The 12,349-nt window shown below is 45.8% G+C and overlaps 1 protein-coding gene across 1 annotated transcript; it reads right to left on the bottom strand.

Moving 5' to 3' along the window:
* Positions 1 to 1,063: 1,063 nt before the first annotated feature.
* CBY1 (chibby 1, beta catenin antagonist) lies at positions 1,064 to 2,939 on the bottom strand (the record flags this gene model as incomplete). The annotated part of the gene is made up of 4 exons (XM_080350963.1): positions 1,064 to 1,144; positions 2,120 to 2,235; positions 2,320 to 2,425; positions 2,862 to 2,939. The coding sequence occupies 4 exons, from the start codon at positions 2,937 to 2,939 to the stop codon at positions 1,064 to 1,066; spliced, it is 381 nt and encodes a 126-aa protein (XP_080207089.1).
* Between the last annotated feature and the right edge of the window lie 9,410 nt (positions 2,940 to 12,349).

Raw genomic sequence — 12,349 nt, 5'->3', positions numbered from 1 at the left:
CGCAGCAAGACCCCTTACAAAACAGTCGCAGAATCCGGTTTTCAATGTAAGTTTTTATGTACAGTATGCAAAATCCTCGAGTACAAGCAACTCCAGCATCCTGCTCCCCAAAGGCAGACGGTGACACTTGTCCAAGCCCCCGTGGGCCCCGGCGAGGGGACTGATTTGGGGAGGTCGGGAGTTTCCCTGTGGTTTTAAGCACAGCAGGCAGGGAGAGGCCCCCCCGGGGGTGGATCTTCTGCACTGTCTGTGGTCAGGCTGCCTTAGGTCAGAGGGTGCCAACCGCTGGGCCACGGTGAGGAAACCAAAGCAAAGCGCTCTGAGAAAGCACCTGAGTGTTAATGAACAGCGTAATGACATGTCAGGGTGTCCCAACAGCTGCCACACGGTACCTGTAGGGAACGTTTAACAAAGGAGTGTTGTTTTTACCGAACTGGGAACCTGCTGCCTGACCCCAGCTGGCGGGGAAGGACTGAGAGACATCAGATTATGAATCCTTAATATAAAACAAAGTCTCTTTGAACTAATCCTGGAATGCAAATGGATTGCTGTATTTAAAAAGTTGAGCTGGGGGAAGGATAACCAAAGAGCCAGGAATCCATATTTTAAATAAATCAGTAAGGGGAGGAGGTTCTTAGAATTAGATTAATAAGACTGGTAAACTGAGGCAGGTGTCAGGCAGTCTGTAAACCCTGAAGTACCAAGCAATGGGGAACAGGGGAGGGAATTTGTGGCTGGGATTTGCAGGGTGCTATAAGCAGGGGCTTTTTGCCCTATTTCATGTGCCTACCTTTAGGCAGAACACCTGATCTTGCAAAATCATTATTAAAATATGCTTTGCTGAGAGATCATGCCTGGGCCTATTATATTTGCAAAGGTAATTGTTTGCTACAGTACCTACAGCACCACACGATGCCGGGGGCATCTGTTTACTCATGGTTCTGTGGAACAAAGTACCTACACACAGTACCAACGCGGCGAGGAGGCACGAGCCAGACCTCGCGCCGCTGCTGAGACTCACAGCTGCCTCCTCGCTCCCGACCACCCAGCCACCACTCCTTCTTCACTTCCTCCTCCGGCTGTGGTTCTTCAGTTCCTCCAGCTCCTTCTCCATCAGGTGGGACTCAGCTGTGGTCTCGGAGAGCTGCAACACACAGTGAACGGCAAGAGTGAGCAATTCCTCCAGCCTGCAGCCCATGCTGCCAGGCTAACACTGGGTCTGCCTCCCGGCACTCTGCCACGGACCCGGACACGCGCGGCGGGACATCAGAGACCCTCGGGCTCAGAGGTTGCTCTCTCTCTGCAGAAGCACCTCATGTCACCGCAGGGCACGCAGCGAGACGTCTGTGCCTCGTAAGCTTTTCCAATTTCACAGCACAACATTTTCCAGAGACGACACAGAGAGGCACAGCCATGAGCCAGCCCCCCAGCCCCCATGCAAGGGAATTTGTTCCTGGGAAGCCAGGATTTCACACCTCACCAAGGTCACCTGGAAAACCTGAGGAGCAGCTGGGGCTCCAGCCAAAGAAGCCGCTTGCCGGTTTTACAACACAGGAAGAGCGTAAGGAGGGAAAACGCTGAAGGAATAAGTGTTTGTTCAGACTGACATAAAGGCTAAACCACTCAACAGGCTGAGACCTGTGTTCTGTTTCACTGAAAATGTCTCCAGATTTTCAGCATGAAAGCTGTGATCTCTGGCTAAGGCTGAATTTCTGTTTATTTAGGGCTTGTGATTTCTTTCACCCACAGGTTTACCCATAGGATAGATGTTGCACCACTTGTCCCAGCAGAAGGAAGCTTTTATCTTCTGAGATCAGAAGCAGTGACTATAACTCAGTTTCACAGTAAGGGCAGAGGCCAGAGTAGGAAAGAAGAGATGTGGTGTTTGCAGGGGCTGCTCCCTAATCAGGTCACAGTGTTCACTTAAGTCAAGCTCTGCTGAGAGGGGGAACTTTCCCCTCTTCTCGCAGATGAGATCAGACTTTAACCCCACAGTCACTTTGCCAGCTGTCTTGTGCAGCAGGATGAAGCGAAGGAACGGCCTCATTCGGCAGTCCCAGCACCCTTTGGTTGGACATTTCTGCTGCTATGGGCAGGCGGCAGTTAGGCAAAGACTCACCATGTCCAGTAGAATATCCACTTTCAGCCGAAGGAGGTTGTTTTCTTCCTCGAGCTGCTGGTTCCGTTTGCGCAAACGCTGCATTTCCCTGCGATCCCCCGTGAAGCTTCCTGATTCTGGAAGTAAAGAACATGGTCAAAATATGGACTGTCAACCAACCATGGCTACTGCAGATCAAAGCACGCTGAGCTGCACGCTACCTGCCACCCACTGGCCTTTTTCAAACTTGAGGCTCTGGCCAGCGAGGTTCATGGTGGGGGTGCCATACTCCAGGCCCAGCTCAATCTCACGGGTCGATCGATCCAGCTGGAAGAAGGAAATCACACTCAGAGTTTTACAGAAACCCAAAGCCAGCTCCCCTATTTCTTAGTGATTGGCATTCCAATGGAATCTGCTAATCCCACTGGCCCTGGACCCTGAAATCCTAATTCAGACACATACTACTGCAGTAGAGGACCAGTTCACCATGTCTGCACTTTCTCCCGTCCAAAGATACGCTCATCTCCCTTGGCTTAGAGACCATTGGTGAGAAGTTCTAGGTGAAAGTCTCTGACTGTGTGTGGGGTGATTACGATCCTTCCCTAGGCTATCCCATTTTCATCTCTGCACATAGTCACCAGTGATCAGAAATGGTGCCGCACCACAGGAGGCGGAAGGCACAGCTGTGAGCTCTTCTAAGGGTTCTGGTGCTCAGAGCAGGAGCCCCTGCTCACCAAGGCAAGCCAGAGGCGCCAGGACTCACCAAGTGCAGGTTGGAGAGGGAGGCGCATTTCCTGGGGGGGGTCTTCTTTGGGCTGAAGGTGCTCCCGAAGAACGGCATGGCGCGCTGCCAGCCGCGGGTCCAGGGTGCTCCCGCGGACCTAGTGCTGCTCCCTGAGCAGGGGGGATGCGGCCGGGCCGAGGGTCAGAAGCAGCGATGTGACAAGGCGGCCAGGTCAGCGGTGACAGGGTCTCTTACGGAGGCCCGTTTCTCGGCGGTTCCGCGGCTGCCAGCCGGTGTCCAGCTAAAACCAGGCCCGTTTCCCTCAGCCGTGCACCCCCGCCCGTCACAGCGAGGCCAGTGCCGGGGGGTTGGGGCCTGGCCCGCCCGCTGCCCTGTCACAGGACCCACGCCTCCCGCACGCGGCGCCCCTCGCGCCTTCTGCGCCACGTGACCAAACCAGGGGACACGGGGGGGGGGGGGGGCGAACGACACCAGGCACCCCCGAAACCGCCCCCCACCCGGAGCCCCCCGCGCAGGCGCACTCGGCAACTCTGAGCGCCACGCGGCCCGGCACCGGGCCGTACCACCCAACCGGAGCGCCGCGCAGCGAGCGGAGCAGCGGCGCGCGCTGTTCCCGCCACGCGGATGGTCCCTCCTCCTGTGTGCCCCCTCGGCATCTCACTGGCGAAACCCGTCCGCGACGGCCGAGCAGATGCGAAACACCCGCTACTCCCTCCCCGCCCCACAGTGGAGTGCAGGGTCAGCCCCGCGGTGCGGGGGCGGCTCGGCCGGGCTGTTCCATCGGGGTTCGCCTTAACTGCGGGGGGGAGAAAGCAGAGTACCTCTCCGGAGAGCCGGCGCTGCGCGTCCCTCCCGCGCCGGTGGGCTCTGCCGCGTGCCCCGGGAGCGGTTTGCGGCCGTCGCGTTGCCATGGCGACGGCGGGGCTGCGCCGCTCCTCCCCACTGCCGCGGCGGGCCCGGGCGGCGCGGGGCCGGTAGCTCCCAGGGGGACGGTGGCCGAGGGCGATGCTCCGGGAGCACAAGGAGGCCGTGCCGGAGGGCCTCGTTGACGGGTGTCTTCGGCGGCCTCTTGCCGTCCCGGCTCCGCGCCCCGCTCCGGCCCCTCAGCCCCGCTCAGCCCCGCCGGCTGTGGTGGAGCTGCGGCTGTGGAGATGGGGCCCTTCTCGTGGTCGGGCTGCAGGAAGCTTGTGATGTTCCTCTCGCTGATTCCTAAAATGCTTGAGCTGTTCTCAAGACCTTTTGTTTTTTGTTTTTTTTTTTTGTTTGGTTGGTTTGGTTTGGTTTTTTTTTCAGATAAACAATAAAACGCCATAAGGCAGAGAATCTGTCCTTGCTTGGGAACACGGGAGAAAAAGTGGAGAAACTCTGGGGTCCTGGGCTGCGCAAACACAATGAATTCTGGGTTAAAAGTTGGAGAGAGAGGAGCAGGCAGTTCTTTATCAAACCGCCCTCCAAAGCAGTGCCCGTGTCCTGATTTTTCTGTGCGTGTTGCAAAGTCCTCTCGTCTCAGCACATGCTGGGATAAATTAAGGTTTGTTGTGTTACTTGCTGGGTTGTATTCTGTAGGAGGTGGCTTCGGTAGTTGATTTGGCTGATATTTTGAATGAACAGCAGGGGTATGTGGCACATACCACCGATTTTTTTTTTATATCACAGAGGCAAAATACCAGTCTTTTTCTAAATTTTGAAGTAGTTCTCCAATCTGTTATAACTTAGTGATCTGAAAATATTTGCTTCCTTGTTAGAAAAACTTCTGTCGAGGACTTTTTGAGGGTTTCTTGAAAATTTTTAGATTAATGAGATATTAGGATGCTGATAAAGAAGAAAAAAAGAAAAAAAGGAGGGAGACTGATAAACAGGAGTATCTGGAAAGAAGAGAAAATAAGAGAATCACCAACCTTTTAATTTGGTTTGTACATGTATTAATACTCCACAAAAGGACAAAGCTCTTTTAACAGTCTTTCAGAGTGTTTAATGGGCACCCTACCTGAAGCGAACCAGAAAACTGCTCATTTGGAATGAGAATTGGAAAGATACCACAGTACCAACCCGCTGACTATCTCGGGGGCTGCAGTATCTGCTGGTAGTCCAGTTAAGCAATATCTGACTCTTCCAGGACACATGCCATGAAAACAGTATCTTTCTGACCCTGTGTACTAGAGTCTGTGCACTGGAAATTACTGATTTTTTTTTTGTTTGGTTTTAAATAAGATGAGTGATTTAGGGGGAAGGGCAGAACCAGCAACCTTAAAAGTAGAATAAAAACTTGCAGTTCTGATCAAGGGGTTTGTGAAGTAGTTGTGGCTCCTGTCAGCATTTAACACCGTATGACTGTGCATGTGTATATATTGGATGACAAAGATGAAAGTAAGAAGGGTCAGAAGTGAATTGAGGGCAAGAACCTTGGAAGAAAATTTGGGAGAATTACAATTTCGAACTGAAAAAAACTCTGTAGCTAACCTAAGTGCTTAGAAGAGTCAGAGACTATACAGGACAGTGAGGAAATGGGCTCTGAACACTTGCTTTCATTAAGTTTTAGTTATTAAACGCACTGAAAACTTCTGAGTTTCCAAACAAATCTCAGACCCGAGGAGCCCCAGAGCCCCTCTTTGTGGGGAAGCAAACACGTAGCGGGCACTCTTCTCTCCCAGTACAGTAACAAGAGATATCACTTAGGGTTTGGAAAAGCTCATTAAACTGTGAGGAACCTCCCTGTTGCAGCCATCGTGTAAGGAAACTGCAAGTCTTTTCATGACGACATCTTTGGGAACGCTGGCGGAAGGCTGAGAGACAGACAGGGCAGCAGATAGGGCTGTAGCACATGATGACATGGACATTTTGGAATGTTTTTGGTAGCCTAGTTTGCAGCATTCCCTTCAGCTCTTTCGGCTCACAAGCGATACAGAACCTATAGCTTAGGTGGTCTCAAAGCCACTTTTAACTCTGTGGTGTCTCTTGCCTTTTTTCATATATACTGTGGGATTATTATCGTTTTCTGTTATACCAGTAATTATAGGTAAATTCCGCTGACTAGTGAATTCAGTATACTTTGGGATCGCTCTGATGTCAAGGTGAATATTTATTGGAATTACTGCTGCTTGAAGCTTGCCACATTGACTGGTAGACTGAGACTAAGTTTAAAACCTATAAAATAGATTTTTTGGCATACTGAAATGCATTCCATGCCCGATTAATTTCTTCAGCAGTGAGAGAATTCCCATTGCTTCAGTCCTCTGCAGTTAACTATGTCCCTTCCTGTAGTATCCTAGATATTAGAATATTTCACCTACATTTTATTGACAAAGCAAACACCTCTTTTTCTCTTTATGTTTCTTCTTTTCATTATAGCCAACTCAAGAGAGAGAACAGCTGTTTTCACCACATTGCAAAGAATTACACGTTGCTCCTGCTTGGCTGTCGCAGATTCCACCACCAGGAGGCCCTCAGTAAAGAGCTTGTAGCTCGGCAAAGAAAACAGGAGGACAGTGAAGTAAGATTGAGAAACCTGTCCCCATAGGACAATACTTGTCCTATAAACAGAGATTCTCAGAGTGCTGTGTAGGCATCTATTAATTGATCCTTCCAGGAATCCTAATATCCATCCATTAGTTGTACTGTAACTTCTGAGGGTATTGGGGTGTCATGGGTGTTATCCCTGCATTGAATCACCAAGCAATAGCCAGGAAATTAATGCCTTTATCTTCTGCATAGTAAAGCTCTTAATAACTAATAATAAAATGGGTAACACATGGCTTTGATTTCTACTCACATCTGTCCTCTATCTTTCACCCAAAGAATATGACTGTCTAAATTCACCTCTGCCTTCTCTCTTATTTACTTATTCCTGGGTTCTTAATTTTCTTTCACTTTTCACAGCAGGCTTTTAGTGTCTCCTAAAAGTTCTAAATAACTGCAGTAACAGTCTAATTGTTCTCTTGTGTTATCATTACCTTCTTTAAAGAAAGGGGGAAGGAGAAATATTTTCATCCCTTTTTTTTGCTAAATTGTGCACTTCTTAATCACCGGTTCTTCAAAGCTGTAGTCATTCCTTTGGCTGAAATGTAGACTTTGTTATTCAAAAGAACCATGTGTCCATGATATCTTAACCAAAATGTATATAGAGTTGCAATTTTTATTTTCTTAAATCCTAGCTTTTGCTCTTCACTGCTGAGTCAAGCCTTCTATATCTGCTTCTGTTTCGGTTTCCAAGGTCATGTTTCAGTACTGACGAGTCCAAGACACAGCTTTGCAATGCAGTTCAGACTGGATGATGGGTAAGAGTGGCAATGCAGGTGGTGCCATCTGTGGGCTGCAAATTGAGTTATCCTTTGTCTTTCAAACTGTTTCTGCCCTCCTTCCCTGAATTCACACATATACTTTCCACACATTTACATTTGTTTACTTGGGCCTTTCTTATATGTAGTGGCGTGCAAAACGTGTATCCTCTAAGAAGCAGAAAAAGTGTATATGAAGCCATTATGTTGTATACAAAGATCCCAGGCCTCTAAAGAGCCTTTCCAATCATAGTTCACCTTAAAGAGTTTAAGCAAATACACAGGCAGTTCAGCCACTCATGTGCTCTGGATAGAACCCTTTACTTCCTGACAGAGTTTGCCATGAGGCTGCCCTCGGTGACTGGGAAACTGAAGGTTCAGAGGACACATACAGTGTCCTGAACAGTCCACTGTTCAGCTCTACTTCATTCTGTTCCTGTTAGCTGGGTACTCCTTGTTTCTATGTCTTCCCATTCTTCTCTTTATCTCTTGCTTTCACAGCCATCTGTTTCTGTGGGTCACTTAAGAAGTCCTTTCTGGGAAATGATGAAATATTAAACCTCTAGCCTGTAGGTTCCCAATTAGTAGATGGAGGGAGGCTGCACCACAGAAAGGATCTCTCAGGATGGGCTGGTTTCTTATGCTCTGTTGTAACCGTCCACAGCTGGCAGCTGCTGGAGAAAAGATGTTGGGCCTTGGGGCTGAGCTGCTGTGTATAAGGGAGCACAAACAGGGCCTGCATTCTAAATCCCCTCCTAAGATTATTTTATCTCATGGCTTAGATTAACGTCAACTGTGCTTTGTCTGTACAAACAAGTGATAACTGCATCATGAGAAAATGTGAAGCTTGGTGTGTTAGCACACTATGAAGACAGGAGAAAAGTGCTAAGTATCTTTTTTCTCTTCCATGTTCTTTCAGTGTTCCTTCCTTCTCTCCACTTTGGCACACTACCAACCCAAGAAGCTACACTAACTGGGGCTATTCTCAGTTGGAACCAGAAAAATTCAAATGAACAATTTGCTGTCACCAAAGGGAGAGGAGAGTTGTAAGAACACCGTTGTAAGCAGTTTTCCCTGCCTGCTAATCTAAATAGGTGTTTTGTATCCAAACCAGGTGATCACTTTTCTCCCCAGGATGCCTTGATCTACAGGTCTTACTCTATACTGATTCTTTGTGTAAGAAAGGTATGCCTGTGGATGGCCTTTTACCAAAGGCAAAAATGGAAAATACTGTGAGCTTTAGATGATGTGGTGTCTGCAGTGGCATGAGAATGGACTGCGTGGCCCAAAAAATGCTTTCCAGTGCTGAGTGTCTGCTACAAGCTCATCTGTAGATGAAGTAGCTTTTTGGGCTTTTGAGGAATGCAGATGACTGCTCACCGATGGCCTGAACTAGCCTGAGGTAAAAGCTGTTGAGGAACACCAGGAGATTTAGAACCCATTCCCATGAGACCCATGAAGGCCAGGTGCTGTAGTGCAGAAAGTGGAAGATCCGATTGTTCTGTTTTGTTTTCCTGTCTTAATTTTGCGTTGTTCCCTGCAGTAGCCAGGGGTGCAAATATGAGACATACTAGGACCAGGTAGAAGGAGGTCTTGATAGCTCAGCAGTTGTTGTATAAATAGCTGGATGTGGTGTCCATGTGTTCAACAGCAGTAAAGCAGGATCTTCAGTAGTTCACACGGGAAAGAAAACGCTGAAAATACTAATTTCGAATTTGCACTGAATGTCCAAGCAAAGTGAGGCTGTATGGAGAGGGTGCTCTCTCTGTGTAAACTTGGTTTCATGTCTTGGATTCTAAATGTATGAACTGTGTTTTTCTTTCTGCCTCCCTTCCCCAGATTCCTTCAAGATGACAAGCAGTCCAGAGAAGACTGGTAGGCACTCTGTAGAAGAATGTAAGATAAAAATAGGTTCACAAAGATGTGCAGCCAGCAAGTGGATGTGTCACAGAAGCTAAGGCTTTAATTAAAAGTATCCATTGCTGACCTCTTCATCTTGTTTCTATTAGGGACAAGTTTGTTGGTTTAGGGTTTTTTGATCAGTTTGTCAGATAACACTAAAAAGGAGTTTTTCCTTAACCATTCAGAAATACTTCCTTGAAGTCATCAGGACTCTTCTCATTTTCTAAGTTTGATCTTACTAATTTCAATCACATGCCCCACGAGCATTTTTTTTTACACTTCCCTTGTTGTTTAGGGATTCTTGCTCATTGCAGGTCATCATTCCACAGGCAACATTCACTGTCTATATGGTACTCTCCAGCCAAGATACCGCAGACATTTCCTTTAGAAAAGAAGTAAGTAAAGAATGTGGCACAAGGAAAATTATATTTAACTTTGACTTATGCTCCAAGTCCTTAAATATTGTGAAGAATCTTGTATTTTTAACCTTACTGGGAGGGAAGGGGTGTCATATTTAGAAAACAGTTCCCAGCTCACTCATCTATGTAATTTGATTCATTTTGGAAACAAAAACAGATGAAAATCTGAGTCTCTGAAGATTTAAATCTTGTCAGTCTGAAAGAAAGCTAAATTGTTTTCATGGGTCAGCAGACAGGCTGTTCTCACAATTCATCCATTCATTTACTGCCAAAGCGATGTGCTACTTCAGTTCCAAGATTAAACAACTGGTAGTGATAACTTGTTGTCAGGGATCATGTTAGTATGTCGAGCCTTGTGTAGAACACAGGACAGTGTGTAATCTAAACTGGGACAGGTGAGCCAGTGTTCGACAGGCTGCAAATAAGGATAATCAAGCCAGTGAAAAAATGGGGATTGCCGTTTCCAAAACAAATATCCTAATTTGATATTTTGTCAGCTAGACAGGTAGTGACATTTTCCAAAATGTTCCATTCTAAGCATTTACTTTGCAGTAAATGGGAATGGCAGATGCCTGGCATTTAAGCTTTGGCTGTTTAATTCTGAGCCTCTGATTGAATTCCTGTTTTGAAATCTTGGGAGCTGAATGACCTGGATGATGGACTAATGCAAAAGCATTACCTCTGTACTTTGATACAGTGCAGCAAATTACTTTGAAATGTCTAATTCATTTGGGTTCTAGACATATTTTTGTTAGTATTTTAGCAGAAAGGAAAAGATGGTTATTTGTCATATAAAGAAAGGCAAAGTTCTAAGCATAGAGAACAAACGAAGTAAAGCAGAAGAAAAAAGCAAGAGAAGGGTATTTGGGCAAAGTAGCATGGAAAAAAGTATGAATGGTGGAAGGAATGGTAGTAGTAAATGTACACAGAGGCTGCGTGGAATGGGAGGCTGGGAGACAGAGGCCAGTGAGAACATTCAAAGTTGGTAATGATAGTAATTTATTTATCTATAAATGGTTTGGAAATAAATTGAATTATATTGTTCTTAAATCAAAGTTAAGAACAATGTGTGTATTGTTATACACTTTGTGGGTTTTTTCCTGTACTGTACATTGAAGAAAGGGAAAAGAAATAAGTGATCAGTCATAATGTCTGCCTGTGCTGCTAAAATCTAAAGTCCTGGAAAACAAGCTGGCAGGAGAGCAAGTTATTCTCCTTAAAATCTGAAATTAGTTATATCAAGCATGTTCTTTTGTATTTACTTGTATTGCAGAGGACTTTTACTTCTCTCAGCATAAGACACAATTTACTCAGCTTGCATCTTGCTGATTTCTACTATTTTTGTAATTAAAGTTTGTGCTGTCACACATCTGTCAACAAGTAGAGACAACAACTTCTGTTTCTCTTGACAAAGATAAATTGAGTTGGGTGTATTTTTTTCTTTTAATGTACACTATTAGAGCAACCATGCCAGGCTCCAGATCACTTTTATTCTTTGGAATCCATGTCTTTGCTTATATTTAAATATCATCAAAGTGATACTGCCACACTGCCAGCATATCAGTTTGTCTCACTGCCTCAAGGGTCTTGCCATTACAGAGTGTTAGAAGATGACCCCTCACCAGTGCTGCTTTGTCACTGTGGAGTGGCAAGGGGAAAAATATTTCACTGTGCAATTATGCGGGAAGTGGATATTTGGGAGAGTTTAGTTTGCTTATAAAACTGGCTTAGAGAAACAACAGTAACCATGTGATGTTAGTGCCATTTATTACCCAAATCTGTGTGTTGAAACACATATGAGTGTGTTGTGCTTCATTTATTTTGTTAAAGCAATTTATGGAGTCAATAAATCTTGAAGGGAGGGAATCTTCCACACTTGCTTCTGTTAGAGACAGCTGACTTGGCTGGGCATTTATGGAACAGTTCCATCAGTTACTTTTTACCATATAAGGTCATTACCCTGGTGTCATAGTTATTTTGCAAGCCTATAATGGCCTTCTATCACCCTGAAATATTTCCTGCCATTTCAGCAGAAGAGGATGCTTTTATTCCCTTTCCCATGACTGCTATGTGGTGCTGCTAGCACTAGTGGCTGCTGCATTTTGTTCTAGAAACAGCTACATTTCACTTGTGTATGGGCAAGAGTTTTTAAAGAGAATACAGGAAAATTATGGCATTAATCCTACCAGCATGGTAAAATACTCAATTTTTTTTTTTCCTTTAATTTTACTTGAAGGAACTGAAACATGGACAAGCTTCTTGCAAGTACAAGCTTCATCAAACCAGCGAAGTTTTCCAAGTCCAAACGGGTAAAATATAAAACACTGACTTTTCCAGGTATAGAATGGGGAAGAAATGGTAAAATATTGTTTATTTTATGAAGACTTTGCAGACTCATTGTTCTGAAGGCCTTTGCTATGCTGTAATATGTGCTTCCCATACCAGAAGCAGGAGAGTGTGTGTACATATATGTGTATATATTTGTCAACCCTAGACAGCTGGAACCCATCAGAGCTGCTTGTGTATCCTCTTGTGTGAGTCTAATTAGTGCAAATACTTCCTTAGGTAAGGTAGCAGATTCAGTGACACGTGGTAGGCAAGGGGAATCAGACTGCTAATGTTTAATATTTAAGACCTCCAGACTCAAGATGCGAAGCTTGAAAAGGATAAGAATGAAAGTGTTTGGAAGCAGTCTCAACATATCCTTAAAACTAGAAGACTAAAAATAGCACCTCATCCTAGAGAGGTGATGCAGTGTTTGGAAAAGGATGGAAGATGATGTGAAACATTGAGTGAATTTTTCTCTCTCCCGCTGCCATGGCTGATCTTCTTGGCATCCATGTATGCCCTGCAATACAGAAAAGATTCTTAAGGGCAGTTGCTCTTGGAAAGGGAGTGTGTAAGTAGGACT

Source organism: Nesoenas mayeri, assembly GCF_963082525.1.
Source record: "Nesoenas mayeri genome assembly, chromosome: 1".
Lineage (NCBI taxonomy): Eukaryota > Metazoa > Chordata > Aves > Columbiformes > Columbidae > Nesoenas > Nesoenas mayeri.
Note: the sequence above shows the minus strand (reverse complement) of the source record. Positions and strands in the feature narration are given on the sequence as shown.